Source organism: Leucoraja erinacea, chromosome 6, assembly GCF_028641065.1.
Source record: "Leucoraja erinacea ecotype New England chromosome 6, Leri_hhj_1, whole genome shotgun sequence".
In the NCBI taxonomy this organism is placed as follows: Eukaryota; Metazoa; Chordata; class Chondrichthyes; order Rajiformes; family Rajidae; genus Leucoraja; species Leucoraja erinaceus.
This window is the reverse complement of record NC_073382.1, coordinates 59578643-59597642: the sequence shown is the minus strand read 5'-3', so window position 1 is coordinate 59597642 and position 19000 is coordinate 59578643. Positions and strand designations below refer to the sequence as shown.

Sequence of the window (19000 nt, the reverse complement as noted above, 5' to 3'; positions counted from 1 at the left end):
CATTTCTTCAAGGCGTGCTATGTCCATCATATTCCTAATCCACATTTTAACAGTTGGTATGGTTGTATTTTTCCAAAATTTATGTATCAATTTCTTTCCAATTATTAACCCATAATTAAAAAAAACATTTTGGTCTTTATTTAAATTGGTATCTTCTCCTATTATTCCAAATATAATCCATTCCATTTTGGGTTCTATTCTTGACTTGAAAAGCTTTGTAAATATATCAAATATATCACTCCAAAATGTATTCAACTTTGTACATCCTACAAATGAATGTGTTATATTAGCGTTTTGAAACAAACATTTATCGCACCTGGGAGAGACGTTTGGATAAAATTTATTCAACCTCGTTTTTGAATAATATAGTCTATGTAATAATTTTAATTGAATTAAATTATGTCTTGCATTAATAGAACAGTTATGTGTATTCATCAAATACTTTTCCCATCTATCCTTCGTGATCTTTATCATTAGCTCATGTTCCCAATCTTCCCTTAGTGCTTCTGTTGAGGGTGATTCTCTATTTAATATATATATTATTATAAAAGTATGATATTAATTTTTGTGAATCAGCCTTAATATTCATTGCTTCTTCTAAAGGGTCTAAAAACATAGTTTGAAATCTATGTGTATATTTCTTCATAAAGTCACATACCTGTATCTATTTAAAATATTGATTATCCTTCAATTTAAATTTTAATTTTAATTGTTGAAATGATAACAGTTTGCCCAATTCATACATATCCCCTACTTTCCTAATCCCCAGTCTATCCCATTGTTGATATGTGTTGTCGATGAGAGAAGGTTTGAATGCGGGGTTGTTCAATAGTGGGGTTAGTACTGATAAATTATTTAATTTCAAGGATACTTTTATTTGCTTCCAAATTCCTATTATATTGTGAATAATTTGGTTCTTCTTATATATTATACTATTCAATTTTATTGGTGAGAGCAGGATCGTTCCTATATCGTGCGGATAGCACTCCTCTTTCTCAATTCTTATCCACTCCAACTGCTGAGTGTAACTATCCAGCCAGTACATTATGTTCTTAATATGCACTGCCCAGTAGTAATACATAAAGTTAGGTAATGATAAACCCCCAACTTCTTTAGATTTGCACAAATGCTTTCGTTGAATTCTATGTGTTCTGTAGTCCCATATAAAATTAGTGATAGTGGAATCTAGTTTTTTGAAAAAATATTTTGGAATATATATTGGGATTGCTTGAAACAAATATATTAATTGTGGTAAGAAAGTCATTTTTATAGCGTTAATTCTACCTATCAATGAGAGCGGAAGCGTTTTCCAAAATTTAATCGTATCATTCAGTTTATTTAATAGTGGTATAAAATTGGCACTAAATAATGATTTGTGTCTTCTCGTAATTTGAATACCCAGATACTTGAATTTTTCTGTTGCAATTTTGAAAGGGAATTTTAGTAAGTGTCTCGAATCCTGTGGTTTTAAAGACATAATTTCGCTTTTATTCCAATTTATTCTATATCCTGAAAAAGAGCCGAATTCCTCAATTAGTGTTAATAAGGTGGGTATACTCGTTTGTGTATTAGTAATATATAAAAGGATATCATCAGCATATAATGAAATTTTATTCTTTGAGTCCTTAGTGTTATATCCGTGAATATTCGGGTGATTTCTAATCCTTTCGGCCAGCGGTTCTATCATAAGGGCAAATAGCAATGGTGATAAGGCACACCCTTGCCTATTACCCCTTGATAAGTAAAATTTTGGAGATAGCGTATTGTTAGTTAATATTCTTGCCGTAGGTCTATCGTAAAGTAGTTTAACCCATCTAATAAAATTCTCTCCCGTATTAAATTTTTGGAGTACCTTGTATAAATACTGCCATTCTACTTGATCAAATGCCTTCTCTGCATCCAGCGTGACAACTGAAATATCTTCATTCTTGAATTCTGAAATATATTTATTTTATTTTTAAATGTTTTCCCAGGCTGCAGAAATAAATCATGTTCAGGTACTTCTTAATAAAGATGCTTCCTGCATAAGTTTTGTGCTGAGATAATTAATTATTTTTCCCCAAAATGTAGTCATGTTTTTACAGAATAATTTATGCTAGAGCACTGATATCAATATTCTCCGTTTATTATAGATGTTATAACGGATTGAAAGCGGTCAATAAGAAACAGCTGTAGTGGACTGATTATGCCCTTGCTTTTTGATTATGAGTCATGCATTTATATGGGGAAACTGCCTATTGTGAATGGTGCTGACGAATTGTGTTGGATAACAGGTTGTTACATCTGCTGGCTTCTGTTGACTCTATTGCTTTGAAACTGTAAGCAAATATTTGACCACCAGCTAAATTGATACACTAGAGCAAAATAAAATATAATGATGCTTTGGCAATTACTATTCCAGCTGTAATCTTCTCCAGCTTGTTCCTTGAACAATTGATAACAGTATACAATTTTTTTAGGTGGGGAGTTTATATGGAAACTAATTTCAAAAAAACAGCTTCCAGATGGTTGAGTTGGCCTCTGACAGACTGAACCATGAGCATAATAATATTATAATAATAATAAGTTTAAGTTTATTGGCCAAGTATTCACATACAAGGAATTTGCCTTGGTGCTCCGCCCGCAAGTGACAACAACATACAATGACAGCTAGGAATGACACATAACACATTAAACATTAATAATAAAACATTATTGATTAAACATGAATTAAATAAAATACCAGAGCAAAATGATAATACTAAGTGAATATATTATCTGATTTATTTTTTTCTAAAACAAAAATGCTTGCAATGTTCAGGTTAAAAAGTGAGTTTGAGAACACACCAAATGTTTGTTTATTGAGTATTTTTTAATACTAAAAATGTATTTAGTATTTTGCATTCATAATCATTCTTTATCATAGCTGCTCCGCAGTTTGTCTTTTCATGAAGAGTTGAGCATTCTTCTCCGCGCTGCTGTAAGCCTGGGCTGCCACTGCTCTGGGCCGGTGTCCTGTCAGTCCAGGGTCACCCCGGCTACCTCCAGCCACCCCCAGACAGGGATGGAACACTCGGGAGGGGACGGGGATGGTACAGTAGTAATTCAATAGCGCTTGCAGTGCCAGAGACCCGGGTTCGATCTAGACTACAGATGAAACGCAGGTCTGTATACATGCAGCAGCACAGCTCCCGAGGATGTTTATCACGAGTGACCTTAGACAAATCCCATGGTTCCTTGCGTTTCTCAGAATTCTGAACTCGCTTATTGATCTGGAAGATGCAGCATGGAAACAGACCATTCGGCCCATCGAGTCCACATTGACCACAGTTCACACATGTTTATATTATCTTACTTTCAGATCCACTCCCTGCATACTAGGGGGCAATTAACAGAGGCCAATCGGCCAATAAGCCCACACATCTTTTGAATGTGGGAGTAAGCAGGAGCACCCAAAGGTCACGGTGAAAATGTGCAAACTCCACACTGATAGCACGGGTGCTGACTGTACGGAGTTTGTACGTTCTCCCCGTGACCTCGTGTGTTTTTTCCGAGATCTTCGGTTTCCTCCCACACTCCAAAGATGTACAGGTATACAGGTTAATTGGTTTGGTATATGTGTATAATTGTCCCTCGTGTGTGTAGGATGGTGTTGGAGTGTGGGGATCACTGGTCGGTGTGGACTCGGTGGGCTGAAGGGCCTGTTTACACGCTGTATCTCTAAACTAAACTAAACCTGAGGTCAGGATCAAACCATATAACCATATAACCATATAACAATTACAGCATGGAAACAGGCCATCTCGGCCCGACAAGTCCATGCCGAACAAATTTTTTTTTTTCCCCTTAGTCCCACCTGCCTGCACTCGTACCATAACCCTCCATTCCCTTTTCATCCATATGCCTATCCAATTTATTTTTAAATGATACCAATGAACCTGCCTCCACCACTTCCACTGGGAGCTCATTCCACACCGCCACCACTCTCTGCGTAAAGAAGTTCCCCCTCATATTACCCCTAAACTTCTGTCCCTTAATTCTGAAGTCATGTCCTCTTGTTTGAATCTTCCCTATTCTCAAAGGGAAAAGCTTGTCCACATCAACTCTGTCTATCCCTCTCATCATTTTAAAGACCTCTATCAGGTCCCCCCTTAACCTTCTGTGCTCCAGAGAATAAAGACCTAACTTATTCAACCTATCTCTGTAACTTAGTTGTTGAAACCCAGGCAACATTCTAGTAAATCTCCTCTGTACTCTCTCTATTTTGTTGACATCCTTCCTATAATTTGGCGACCAAAATTGTACACCATACTCCAGATTTGGTCTCACCAATGCCTTGTACAATTTTAACATTACATCCCAGCTTCTATACTCAATGCTCTGATTTATAAAGGCTAGCATACCAAAAGCTTTCTTTACCACCCTATCTATATGAGATTCCACCTTCAAGGAACTATGCACGGTTATACCCAGATCCCTCTGACATGAAAAGAAAAGCACTGTTAAGTGAAAGCTTGGTACACTGCAAGCATTGGCAAAAACCTGGATCTCTCTGGCGCGGTGACACAGTTGCTCTACCAGCTGCACCCACTGCGCCTCCTAAATATTGCACTGATTTAATACCATTCCTGTATCCTTCTCTCTGAGGCACATTACACAGCAAACTCCTCTCCCATTTAACTAACTACTTTGTTGTCAAGAATTACACCGCATAATGGGAAATAGCTATAATTAAATTCTGTTGGTGTTTCAACTCTCGTTCAATTTCCAATGTGACATGAAAAGAAAAGCACTGTTAAGTGAAAGCTTGGTACACTGCAAGCATTGGCAAAATCAGTTATACCACATTATTTCAAATAAATATCATATCCTTATGAAAAATTCAATGACTGCAAATGTCTTGCTTTCAGTGAAAATCAGAGATTTTACTCTTGCTCATTCATATTATACAATTGGAACAATTCTGATATTGTCGACACATTTGGAAAAGCATAAAGAAATTAGCCGCCAAATTCTGCCCTTGTCCGACCTAGTTTTCCACTACTATTTAAAACATGGACAATGACACCAGTCATTTGCAAAAAGGCAAGTACAAACCAGCTACTGTCACATCAGCTACAACACTTTTCTAAGTTGTATAATGTCTTTTATCATTATCTCATCTATACATCCTTCAAACAAGGAGCACAGGCAATCTGCTGAGAATTCCAGCAACAAGTTTTAGTAAATTAGTATTTAGCATGCACGATTTAATTTTAATGACAAAAACTTGATGTATATCCAACATCCACATTTTATTCACTGTACACGGTATGCAATCAGATGAGTAAAGGTAAAAGGATGACTGTGCAATTTAATATCTGAGATTCAGCAATTTGAGGATGAATCATACAAAATAAAAACAAACCAAAATAAACTGGATGGATACTTTAGAGCAAGAATTGGAGGAGAAATTTTAGATACTGCAAAGTAACTTAATTTAACAAAATGACTGTAGTCTTGGGTCTCACACTGGCAGGAAAATCCTTTCTCTTCCAAGAGCAACGAAAAGCATCTTGACGGGAAGTTATTCAGAAGTTTGGAGTATCGTGAATTAATGATTGACAATAAGAAGTACTGTAGATTCTCTCATTAGTTCAAGAGCTGATATTAAATCTCAGCCAAGATCTGACAGAAGTGGAAGACAACCATGTATGGAGTTTATCTGTTGTCTGCTGATCCCTCAATTGGGTGGAAAGGGGCAACTGACGTAAGTGTAGGTACCAGATCAGGCAGTTGCCAGAAGACTTCCTGCCAATAGGCTAAATATATCAGTGCCGGTTACACCTGGGTTGAGGAGGATGCACCCTGTTCACCAGAACATGGAATGTTATGCAGAGGGGCACAATGAATGTTTAATCATTTTGTCTCCTATCATAGTCCTGTCAAGTTGTGCACCTGGGAGGCTTGAAATTCAGCAATGTAGAGTAGAATCATATTTTTCACATTGTGCAGTAACTATAATTTTGTTAATTAAAGCAATTGAATGTTATAAATGTTTAAAAGCCATTAATCTATTAAATTTTATATTTTTGTCCTTTTGCCATCTTGGCATGTCATCATTCCATACAGCATGGAAACTTTGTTTCAACTTGCCCACACCGACCACTATCTCCCATCTACACGAGTCCCACCTGCCTGTGTTTGGCCTACATGTCCCTCTAAACCTGTCGAGTACCTGCCTCAACTACCACCTCCGGCAGAATCCTAGCCTGCTCAACCTCTCCCCATAGTTCACGCCCTCGAGTCCTGGCAATGTCTTATTAATTCATTTCTAATTTATAATATATTATTTCCAATTCTAATATGTTTCTAATGTAAGGATTTAATTTGTGTTGGTTTAGTGATTTCATTATTTCAGTGGTATCATTTTATTTACTGTTAACTTGTTGGACCTGTAATTATAAGTTTCTTATTAAAGTCTTTAACGTTACAAGCTAGTTATATCATTTTTCATGGAACAAAGCATAAGCTCCAGTGACATATTGTTGCTTCAATTACCAGTACACTCTGGAAAATGGTACCAATTCCTGGATGTATAATTGGTAATTTTACCTGCATCCGTTGAAGGCGGCACGGTGGTGCAGTGGTAGAGTTGCCTTCTTACATGGCTTGCACCGCCAGAGGCCTGGGTTCAATTCCGATTACGGGGGCTGTCTGTATGGAGTTTGTACAGTCACGCCGTGACCTGTGTGGGTTTTCTCTGAGATCTTCGGTTTCCTCCCTCACTCCAAAGACGTAAAGGTTTGCAGGTTAATTGGATTGGTATAAATGTAAATTGTCCCTAGTTTGTGTAGGATAGTGTTAGTGCACGGAGATCGCTGGATGGTTCAGACTTGGTGGGCCAAAGGGCCTGTTTCCACGCTGTATCTAAAATATAAACTAAACTTAACTACATGGAGAGACGGAAAATGAAGAACTGCATTCTTTCGTAACACTAACAAGGTAGAGACCTGGCAAAAGGTTGTCTAAGAATAGTTGAATAGGTTTATAGAAATAGTAAGGCACATCTTTAAAAAAGTAACCCTGAAAAAAGAAAGCACTCCAAAAGAAAATAATGATACTCAATGCAGAGATTCAATGTTGGCTACGATTTATGGGACAGACACAGAACATCTATTATAGTGTTATACTACATGCTGGTCTATCCCATTCTCCTTCACTGGGTTCTCTTTGCATTGCCCTTCCATTCCTTTCTGGCTTGTGTGCCATTCAAGCTTCCACTAAATTGAATTTGTGTTTGTCACTTCAACTCTTCCGCATTCAAACAAGGCTCACCTTCTGAATTATCAATGGTCAAAGTAGCTTTTAGATTTATTGAAGCAAGCAAGTGTGACATCATTATCTTTCTGGCACTTTGGCACGGTGACAGTTTTATATTTTAGCTATAACACGCAAATATAGCTGTTGAAATAGTTAATTATTTCCTGCACATATATTTGTGCAGGTGCGACCACTTGTCTTGGATCTCTGTGCCTTTAACAAATCTCACCAGCTGTCGTAATTATTGTGAGCTAAGCAGCAAGTGGATTTGTCTTTGAGTTGGATTATTATCTCGGTGTTCTGTTTACATGTACGTGTTCATGATTTTCAGGAAATTATAAGATCAACATAATATTGTTTGCTCCTCGCATATAGGAACATTACTTCCCCCTGATGTCAACAATGAGTGTTCTGACACTGAATACAGAGTGACGTATTTATTGCCGTCATGTTTTAAATTCATTGACCAGAATAGAGTGAGTTAGTAGAGACGTTATCTAGCTGTAGTTACTCACATGATATCGCTTACAATTGATGAAATACTTGAAACCCTGGAGCAACATCCACAATTTAATCCGTTCAGAATGAACTGTGCAAATCATGGCAGTTGCCAAGTAGGGATAGTCCTCTGATCATGACCTTGAACATTAGGAAACAAGAATACATCATACTTCTGTACATTGTACAAAAAGATGCAGACTTCTAAGAGTGGCTATAGTATTCATTGAAAGTGTTAAGGGCCTGTCCCACGAGCATGCGACCTGCATGCAGCAAGCGCGACCTAAAGGGCCTGTCCCACGAGCATGCGACCTGCATGCGGCAAGCGCGACCAAACCAGAAGCAGGGGCCGCACGGAGGTCGAGTGAGTAACATGAAGTTCGAGCAAAGTCCGCGGGAAGTTCGCGAGTGATGTACGGCGTAGAGGCGGTGTGTATGGCGTCGAGGCGGCTGCGGGCCGGCAGGCCGTTGCTGTGCGGAATTTTTTAACACAGTCAGTTTTCCAGAGCCCCGCACGATGTCGTGACCAGCTCCGCACAACTCCATATGGCTCCGGCGATCGAAGTGGGACCGGCCCCGTGAGGCGGTACGGCTCAAGCGACCACGTTAGGTCGCGCTTGCCGCATGGAGTCGTATGCTCGTGGGACAGGCCCTTTAGTCAATTAATGACAAAAGACCATTGGAAGTCAATTTTACCTTTTTCATTCTCCATAATATCAATCGGCTGAAGTTAAAATGGTTCATTGTTGACCTTAATTAAGCTATAAGAAATTGATGTTCATTATGTGGTCCAATAAAATAACTAATGTTAAAGGCCATTGTGTGATGTCCAAACTTTAGTAGGTGCAAATTATCCTGAGAGCAGTGCAGATATAATGCATAAAAATATAAACATGCAATAAAAGAGCACTTGTCGTGAAGTTCTTCTGTAGTGCAGTCAATGCTATAATGCAGAAACGCAAGTTTACAGCAACAGCAATAAGATAATTTTGTGACTTTTGGGTCTTTCATCCATTACAAAACGTAATACTGGTTAAAAAGGTGCACACATGTTCCTACAATGAAGGAGGCAGTTCTGCCCAACCAGTCAATATCAAAGTTCCACTTCCATGCGAACAAATTGGTCTTATATGGTTGCTGACATAAATTTGGAACTTGGGAACTTCACCAGTGTGATTTAAAGGATGTCTTGACACTTTGTGTTATGTTAAATGCCGGAATGTGTCCACCATTATGACGGTGGGGAAATGTCAATTTTCTCTCTCCCAGTCTTAACAAATTACTTTAGAACAGAGTTGTCACAATCAATGCTCATTCGTGTTGGACAGGACAAAATGCTTTTATCGTCATATCTAAAATGTTGTCTCGTAAATGCAGATTAAAGTAATGTTCAACTGCTGTAACAAGGTGGGTTGTAAGATTGAGGATACATCCTTAGCATATGGGAGGAGAGTCTGATAATTGGTTGTAGTTTCATGATGTGCCATACTGTGGAATTCTCTACCACAGAGGGAGGGCTATGCAGGCCAAGGCTGAATATGTTTAAGGAGATAGTTTTCTAGACATTGTAGAGAGTGCGTAAGGATCAGCCATGTTTGTATTGAATGGTTGTACAAGTGCTGGGCACTTTTCTGTTTCTGGGCACAAAATGACTCAAAGTGCTATAGTAACTCAGCAGATCAGGCAACATCTCTGGACAATGTGGATGGATGACGTTTCAAGTTGCGACACCTTTTCTGGAGAAGTCTAAAGAAAAAGCCTGCAAAGTCACCTATCCGTGTCCACAAGTGATATTGCCTGACCCGCTATGTTACTTCAGCACTTTATGTCCTTTTATGCTTAGAAACAGTATCAGGAGCACATGTACAGCATCTTAAGTTCTTTGTTTCTACTGTTTCTGGGTGCATTACACAATAAATCATAGCTATACTAAAATCACATGGGTACTTTCAAAACCATGGGAAGGGCTTTCACCATTGGACTGTATAATTTCAAAGAACTGTTGAAATTTTTAAATTTGAACTTATAGGGTCAAACAAGTTTCTTCATTTTAGTTGCAAAAGCATAAACAAAATAATTGTTTGAGTGGTGTGCCTACATTTGCCTTTACAATGGTTGGATCTGGCCGCTCCTTTCTATTCTGTAATTTCTCATGAGATCTCGACTCTCCAGTGACAGAGATTATCCATTCAGCTTCTTTAATTCAGTCTTTTGGAGTAAGATTTATTCTTCATTCTGTTCCATCAGCAAATTATTTTTCAACCAGATACAGTACAAACCATTACACCAGAGACATGCCTCTCCCACTTTCTAGCTTGTGTGGAAAGGAACTGCAGATGCTGACTTGTACTCAGCGGGTCAGGCAGCATCTCTAGAGATAAAGGATGGGTGACGCTTTGGGTCGGGACATTTCTTCAGACTCTGAAGACTCATATCTGAAGAAGGGTCCTGACCCGAAACATCACCCATCCTTTTTCTCCAGAGATGCTGCTGAGCTATTCCAGCACTTTGTGTCCACTTTCTAGCTTGACATCTGAAGGTACAGAGAACCATTCGGGCAAGACAGGCTCTTTCAATTTCCAGTCCCCTTGTATATAAAAAAATATCTCTTTACTCCATCCTATGTTTGGGCATCATTTAAGCAGGTTTCAACATATTTGTAAAACTGGCTACACGGTTTATTCTATAAAAAACAATGGAAAGTAGTTCAGAATGTTTAAAGCTGTATCTAGATTGAAGAAGAAGAAGATTAGAACCCTTATTGACCAGCACTAGGTAGTATTGATTCTTAACTCTTCCTGTCTCTTTCATTTCTTAGACGTGGAAGAAACGTTGGTTCATTCTACGCAGTGGACGGATGAGTGGCGATCCTGACGTCCTGGAGTACTACAAAAATGACCATTCCAAAAAGCCAATCCGGGTGATAGACCTTCATTTCTGTGAGCAAGTCGACGCAGGACTAACATTCAAAAAGAAAGAGTTTCAAGATAGCTTTGTGTTTGACATCAAAACAATTGATCGTACTTTTTATCTGGTGGCAGAGACGGAGGAAGATATGAACAAGTGGGTCCGAGCCATTTGCCAGATCTGTGGCTTCAATCAATCTGATGAGAACACAGGTAACAAAACGTACATTAATTTCTCTGGAGGTGAAACTCGCTCACAATATAACATGGCTTGTGTTTAACGTTAGGACACAAATTCAAATTCTGCTTGCTTTCTGTTCAGTCAAGATTGATCTAAAAGTTCAAAGTGTTGGAGTAGCACAGTGGGTCAATCAGCATCTCTGAAGAACATGGATAGGTGAGGTTTTGGGTTCAGATTGAAGAAGGGTCCTGACTCAAAACGTCACATAACCATAAAGATGCTGCTCCATGTTCTCCAGAGATGCTGCTTGACCTGCTGAGTTACTCCAGCACTTTATGTCCTTTTGTATAAAACAGCATCTGCAATTCCTTGTTTCGACATTGTGTTTAACATTATTTTTTTCTTGGTATAAATAACTTGGCTATGAAGAATTGCAAAATTATTTGCTTTAGAAATAAATTATTCTTCATGTGTTTCTAGGAAATAATTATTATACAATTCAATTTCTGCTCTGAAAGAAATACCATTTCATTTAAAATGCACAAATAGAATTTAGCTAAAGTTATCGAAGAATTGTGTTTACTGAAATCTAAAGGTAAAGTTGTAAATGTTAAAAAATACCCTGCCATCTTGGTTTCTGAAGGAATGACAGGATTTTGGGATGAAATCTCAAGAATATGTCTTAAAATTTGACATCTGAAAAAACAATAGGTAAGTTAGCAGCATTTCAGTTGTCAGTTCATAACAAAGGACTTGGGTCACACTTTGAATTGATGCATGGTTTGTCCACCTTCTGTTGTGTGGGCATGCATCCAGCTTTGTACTCCACATCTTTGTGGCTTTTCCCCAGAAATTCCAAACTAGTGTTGGCTAGGAGTCTGAAACTCTAAATTGAACACAGTTAATGTAAACAACTGGATTTCCAATTCTGAAATCCTTTGAGCACAAATATCACCTGTTTTCTCTTTTGAACTTCATGTATGGCTGCTTCTTACCAGATGCTGGAGGCCCTGTAAGAGGAAATAGAGAAACAGTACAACTCGACATTTTTCCACCTTAAAATACATTTCCATTGTTGGTTTGCTGCAGTGCATAGCTCAGCACCAAAATAATTGCTTTCCTATGATTCCTCTACAGGTCATTCTCTCTTGCTAACATTACCATAAGCTACTGTATATATTATCATCGCAATGACTAATAACTGCCAGTTGTAGCTGAAGTCAGCATGCTTGCTACCCAGTAATACATTTTTTTCAATTGCTGGCTTAAGGGTACTACATCACAAAATAGCAACTAAATAATTTTAAACTGAAAAAATTGATCTGAAAATATTCATATTTTTTTCCACATCTTTATGAATTTCAGACACATGAAAAACATCACCTCTTTTATGCTATCCCTTACATTGTAAAACATCTCAAGATGTTTCACAGCAACGTTATCAATCAAATTTGACATTAGATAACAATACATAATGGGATAAAAATGTATCCTTGGTTCCTTCCAATACAGCAGTGCCTGTGTGTTGAATTCTCATTCCAAAATCCAGCTCCTTTTACTTAAATAGAATGGAATTTCCTCTGTGGAGCTATAATGGATTTCTGCTGCTCGACTGAGCATTTAATCTACCAACTGAGGGTGAGTTTCTTCTCCCGACAACCTCTAATGAGAAGGTACTAGGACAGATTACTGAAATCTTGGTCAATGAGACACTAAGAAATACCCTCAAGAATGTTGAAAGTACTCGCGAGATAACTTTAAAGCGTAGTAGTTCAAGTTACAGTGACCGGCAACAATACATTAAATAAAATTGGGATTACACCTGAAGCCAAACTAGATGGAACGCAGAGCTCAGTAGAGTTTACAGCTAAAAAGGGCTGTAAAGAGTGAGGGTGATAAGGCCATGAAAAAATGTAATTACAAGTTTGAGTATTTTAAATTGGAAGCATTATTGAACATGAAACCATTGTGTATTAGAAAACTATTGTGTGTTAGAGGTCTGAAGAAGCATTCCGACCCGAAACCTGCCCCAGTTCTCTAAAGATGCCGCTTGACCCGCTGAGTTACTCCAGCACTTTTTGCCCTTTTTTTGTAAGCCAGCATTTGAAATTCCTTGTATCCACGTGTTAGAAAACCTGATGGGAACGATAACTGGCACTCTCAGCAAGTTTGGATCTGGCCAACTGCACTCTGGGTGAACTCTGTGGTATGTGGAGATAAGAAGGAGAGGAGAGCATTGAACACTCAAGTTCTATTTAAGAAATGTATATCCATTCAGTTAATTATTAGATCTCACTGTTTAAATCTATCCTGCATTCAACATTAAGAAAGCAGAGAGCACACTATTACATTTTGTTGAGAAATATTAAATGTTTTGAATCAGACTTTTAACTTTCTTAAATATTATTAACAAAAGGCAGAAACACATTTTTTTTTTTTTTTTTTTTTAATTTTATTTTTTTACGGTAAATTTCTTTAACTTTCTTTGTACCGCTTCATTTTTTATTATTAAGAAAAAGGTAAAAGGAAAGTAAAAACGAGACATTTTTGGGAAAAGAAACTTAGAAAATCTAGAGAAGGAAGTAAAGTGAGAAAAAATCCTAGAAAAGAAAGAGAAATAGGAACAATTCATTATAACATTAAACTCCGTAGGGGACTACCAACTAAGGGGTTTTTAAATCCTATACCTTATTTATTTATTTGTTTTAATTACTATTAGATACTGTAATAGGTAAAAAATCTTGCTTTACCTGCTAAGAGTCTGTCTCTAGATGTAGTTTCAAAGATATTTGATACATAGTCCATTTTTTGTTAAGTATAAGCTTTTTTTCCCTGCTGTAATTAAATAAATTCTTCTGAAACCTGTTTATTTGGTTCCCCTGAAGCCAACTCTTTTCCTCCCAGTTTTAGATTTTGAAAAAAATCAAATATTTTTAGTTTATTTTTGTAAACGCGTTGAGCTACACAGGTGGGAAAAATTTTGGGCTTTGTTGCGTGCTAACCATTGGTTTTCTTAATTAGATACTGTTAAAAAATCTTGGCAAATAGTGTAGATCAAGATTTAGAACATAGTCCATTGTTTATCATTTCTGTTGCTGTAGCCCTGTTTATTTGGTTCCCCTGAAGCCAACTCTCTTCCTCCTAGTTAGAGAATTAGTTTAGTTTAGTTTAGTTTATACGTGTACCGAGCTACAGGGCAAAAGCTTTTGTTGCGTGCTAACCAGTAGGCAAAAAGACTATACATGGTTACAATCGAGTTGCCCACATGATAAAGTGAATAATAATAATAATAATAATAATAATAATAATAATACACTTAATTGTCAGGCATTTAATTATCAGGCAATAACAGTTAGTGCAAGGTAAAGTCCAGTAATGTCCAATTTATGATAGCCCAAAGTAGTCTTCAATGAAGTAGAAAGTACCTCAGGACTGCTCTCTAGAGTCATAGAGTGATACAGTGTGGAAACAGGCCCTTCAGCCCACACCGACCAACATGTCCCAGCCACATTAGTCCCACCTGCCTGAGCTTGGTCCATATCCCTCCAAACCTGTCCTATCCATGTACGTGTCTAACTGTTTCTTAAACGTTGGGATAGTCCCAGCCTCAACTACCTCCTCTGGCAGCTTGTTCCATACCCTTTGTGTGAAAAAGTTCCCCCTCAGATTCCTATTAAATCTCTTCCCCTTCACCTTGAACCTATGTCCTCTTGTCCTCGATTCCCCTACTCTGGGCAAGAGACTCTGTGTATCTACCCGATCTATTCCTCTCATGATTTTATACACCTCTATAAGATCACCCTTCATCCTCCTGCACCCCATAGAATAGAGACCCAGCCTACTCAATCTCTCCCTAAAGCTCACACCCTCTAGTCCTCTTAAATCTTTTCTGAATCCTTTCAAGCTTGACAATATCTTTCCTATATCATGATGCCCAGAACTGAACACAATATTCTAAATGCGGTCTCACCAACGTCTTACACAACTGCAACATGACTTCCCAACTTCTATACTCAATACTCTGACTGATGAAGGCCAGTTTGTGCCAAAATACTTTTTGACCATCTTATCTACCTGCGACCCGACATTCAAAGAACAATGCACCTGCACTCTTAGATCCCTCTGCTCTACAACACTCCCCAGAGGCCTACCATTCATTGTGTAGGTCCTGCCCTTGTTAGACATAACAACAATGTGGTAGGATGATTTAATTACATGATAACAGCTGGGAAGAAACTGTCTCTGAATCTGGATGTATGCATTTTCACACGTCTGTACCTCTTGCCTGATGGGAGAGGGGAGAAAAGGGAGTGGCCGGGTGTGACTCGACATTGATTATGCTCGTGGCCTTGCTGAGGGACATGCCGAACAACCCGGGATACTGGCCCATAAAATCAGCTTCAGAGGTGGGCTATGTAAACGGATCTGCTGGCTCCGACTGGGCCGGAGTTCCAGAGCCCTGGCCGCAGGGGGGGGGGGGGGGGGGGGGGGGGGGGGGGGGGGTGCAAATTCAACCCGCCAATCAGCCGCGGAAGTCCCAATGAGGTAAAGATCGGCCATTTCACTTGGCTTCGGTGCCACATTTACGGGGGAGACTTCTGGGGGGCATTTCAAGTGTGCTCTCCCAATTCTGTCTGGATTAAAGGAGGTGCCGGATCACCGGTTGCCAGAAAATCGGTGGTGGATCTTTATATCCACACAAGGCTATTGTAGCAAGCAGAACATGTGGCAATCAGAAAGGTTGTAGAAAAACAAAGGGTTAAAACTAATATCGCTCATGTAAGATGTTTTGGAGCATGACTTCAAGATATTTTTAAAAAGTGGGCTTCTTGGAGTCAGAGAGTCATAAAGCACAGAAAGAGGCCCTTCAGCCCAACTCGTCCGTGCCATTGGGGGAGCATTGGGGGAGCAGTAGGTCTAGTATCCCTCTAAACCTTTTCTATCCATGTCCTGTCCAAATGTGTTTTAAATGTTGTTATAGATTTATACATCTCTATAAGATCGTTCCTCAACCTCCTACAAGCCATGGAATAAAGACCAGAATGCCCAACCTCTCTCCGTAGCTCTGGCTCTCAAGTCCTAGCAAGGGAGTTGGAGGCTTAGTTAATAATACGCAAAATAATTTTTGTTTAAATTTAATTGGATGTTGATTATTAATTTCGAAAATGGAAGTTAATTACATTAAAACATCTATTCTTGTGGATTCCTCGTCGCATATTAACGGCATAGAACACTTATTGTTCTATAACGCGGTTTCTTACCTCCTCCAAGATCATCCACCTCTTCTCCATATTGAACATTAGTCAAACTAACGATAGACACAAAGTGCTGGAGTAACTCAGTGGGTCAGGCAGCGTCTCTGAAGAAAAAGGATGGGTGACGTTTTGGTTCGGGATCCTCCTTTAATAAAACTAATGATCACGCGGCGTTTCCATCATTGCATCAGGGTGCTTGAGTGATGTATTTGGCGTGAGATTAGTGTCCTTTAATGATCTTCGATATTTGTGTGGCAGCAGTAGGTCTCCTGTGATGTTGTTTCCAGGGATTTCAGGGGCTGAAATAGTTGGAGCGACTTCAGTTCAGTCCAGGCTGAAGCTCAGGAAGACAAAGCAGTGAACGACCTAATCTGCAAACTAAATGAGAAACGCAGGCAAAGATGGACGGAGACAGTGGAATCAATTGATTTCACACACTCCAGCCGTCAGGCGTGGCAGACCATGAATAAGCTGATGGGCAGGTGGACAACCCCAGCACAGTGTCCCATCACTGCAAACTCCATCGCGTCGCTACTGCTGAGCAACGGCCGCTTCCCCAACGCAGACAAGGACTTGACCAGAACAACATTGGCGAGAGTCCACAAGCTGCACAGGGCCCCGACCTGTGACTCCAACCTATCTCACAATTTCACAACACAAGGAATCGAGCAGGCCATCCGACGGCTGAAAACCGGTAAGGCACCAGGCACCGACGGCATCCACCCGGAATACATAACACACCAAGGCAAGAAGGCAACTGACTGGCTGTGCTCCTTCTTCTCCATGTGTTTCCGCTGCCTGAAGCAGCCAAAGATCTGGCGCCGTGCCAAGGATGATCACTCTGCCGAAGCCAAACAGGCCTAGCGATGACCCCAAGGGATACCGACCCATCTCACTGCTGTGTGTTCCATACAAGCTCCTGGAACGTCTCCTCCACACACGTCTCAATCCAGTGATCGACATCCAGCTGCCTAAAGAACAGGCTGGCTTCCGAAGCAGTAGGTCAACGGCGGACCAGGTGACCCTCCTTTGCCAAGGCATAGAGGACAGCTTCCAGGCTGGGGAGAAGGCTGGCGCTTGGACCTCACAGCTGCATATGATACTGTCTGGCTGCGTGGACTACACATGAAGCTTCTAGAAACCATCCCAGACAAGCACATGGTGAGCTTCCTCGTGGAGATTTTGAGCAGCCGCAGCTTCAGGCTACACACCAGCAACGGGCAATGCGGCAGGGTGAAGAATTGGCATCCCACAAGGTTCAGTGCTGGCACCAATGCTGTTCAACATCTACATCCATGACCTGCCTGCAACCCAGTCAAAGAAGTATGGCTATGCTGATGACCTGGCCATCCCACTCAGTAAGCCATCCTGGAAAGCAGCAGAAGAGGGCCTCTCTGAAGACATGAACATCCTGTCTTCATACCTGAGGAGCTCAAGCTCAGCATGGGTAAGACAACATCTTCAATGTTCCACCTCAACAACAGGGAAGCGACACGCGAGATGAACATCACGGTGGATAACGCCCAGTTACGGTCCCAGCCCGTCCCCACGTACCTCGATGTGAACCTCGACTGAACTTTTTCATTCAAAGAACACCTGGAAGGTGCCAAGACAAAGACAAGCGCCCGTGCCGCACTGATACGCCGCCTAGCCGGCACCATATGGGGAGCCACGATGAAGACACTGCGTACGTCCACAGTGGCCCCGGTGTTCTCAGCCGCCGAGTACAACGCCCCGGTCTGGTGCTGTAGCCCTCATGCCAAGAAGCAGGATGCCGCCCTCAACAGCACCCTGCGGGACTGTCTCTGGATGCCTACGAGCCACCCCAGTAAACCAACTCCCCGTCCTCACTGGCATCGCCCCAGCCAACATCACACGAGAAGCAGCCACGCTGGCCCTCTCTCGAAAGGCGCAGACCAGTGATTCCCACCTCCTCCATCAGATCGTCACAGAGACACCACGACATGTGCGCCTCAAGTCACGGCAACCCTTTGACACGCAAGCCCAAGGGCTGCTCTACACAACACCAGCTGATGCTTCTAAGGCCGCCTGGGTCAAGACGAGATGGAGAGACCAGTGGAAGGCAGCGGAACATTCTAGGCTACACTAGTCCATCAATGACCCCATGGACATCCCTGGCCAGGACCTGCCCCGAAAGCAGTGGACAACCCTCAACCGCTTGAGGACAGGCGTCGGGCGCTATGGAGTAGCGATGAAGAGGTGGGGCCTCGTGGACAGCGCCTCCTGCGAGTGTGGGGACCCAACACAGACAGTGGAGCACATCGTCACCAGTTGCCCCAAACACCGGCCACCGAATGGTGAACGAGGTCTGATTGGCCTGGACGATGACACGTGGGCCTGGCTCACCTCAACGGAGCTGCAGGCCTAAAAGACACACGACAGAAGAAGAAGGAAGAGTTAACATGGGGTCAGAAGAGGAAGGTTGGGCTTGTAGCCGATTCAGGAATTTATGTAATTTCCTTACTTTCGATCAAAGTAGCAGGATCTCTGGGAGAGGACCTATACAGTGTTGTGAAGGGGGAAGATTCCCAGAGGTCAGGCAAGAGCCAAGTAATGTAACTAAATGTTAAAGAGTGTAGAAAACTAATCAACAGCATGAGCAGAAGAAAGGGACTTTTGGGCAATTTAAATTAGAGAATTATGAAATATTTTGACAAAAGGTAACTGCAGGTCAAGATTTCATTTTGATTTAGTTGATGGACATAAAAGTTATCCTGCTTCTGATCTTCTCACAATGTTGAATTAATATTCATCTTAAGACAGATTTATTTAGATCGTGCATATTTGGTCTTAACTATAAAAATCTATTATGTTTTCATATAATAAAAGGAATCTGGAGGAAATTATTTTTCAACAGC

At 40.5% G+C, this 19000-nt stretch overlaps 1 protein-coding gene across 3 annotated transcripts in view; it reads left to right on the top strand.

The window, feature by feature from the left end:
- gab2 (GRB2-associated binding protein 2) overlaps positions 1 to 19000 on the top strand; it is a 239020-nt gene that overhangs the window by 129246 nt on the left and 90774 nt on the right. For all 3 annotated transcript variants that reach the window (XM_055637177.1, XM_055637176.1, XM_055637178.1), the window contains exon 2: positions 10598 to 10898. In XM_055637177.1, coding sequence (XP_055493152.1) covers positions 10598 to 10898 — 301 coding nt within the window. The remainder of the gene's footprint in view (positions 1 to 10597; positions 10899 to 19000) is intronic.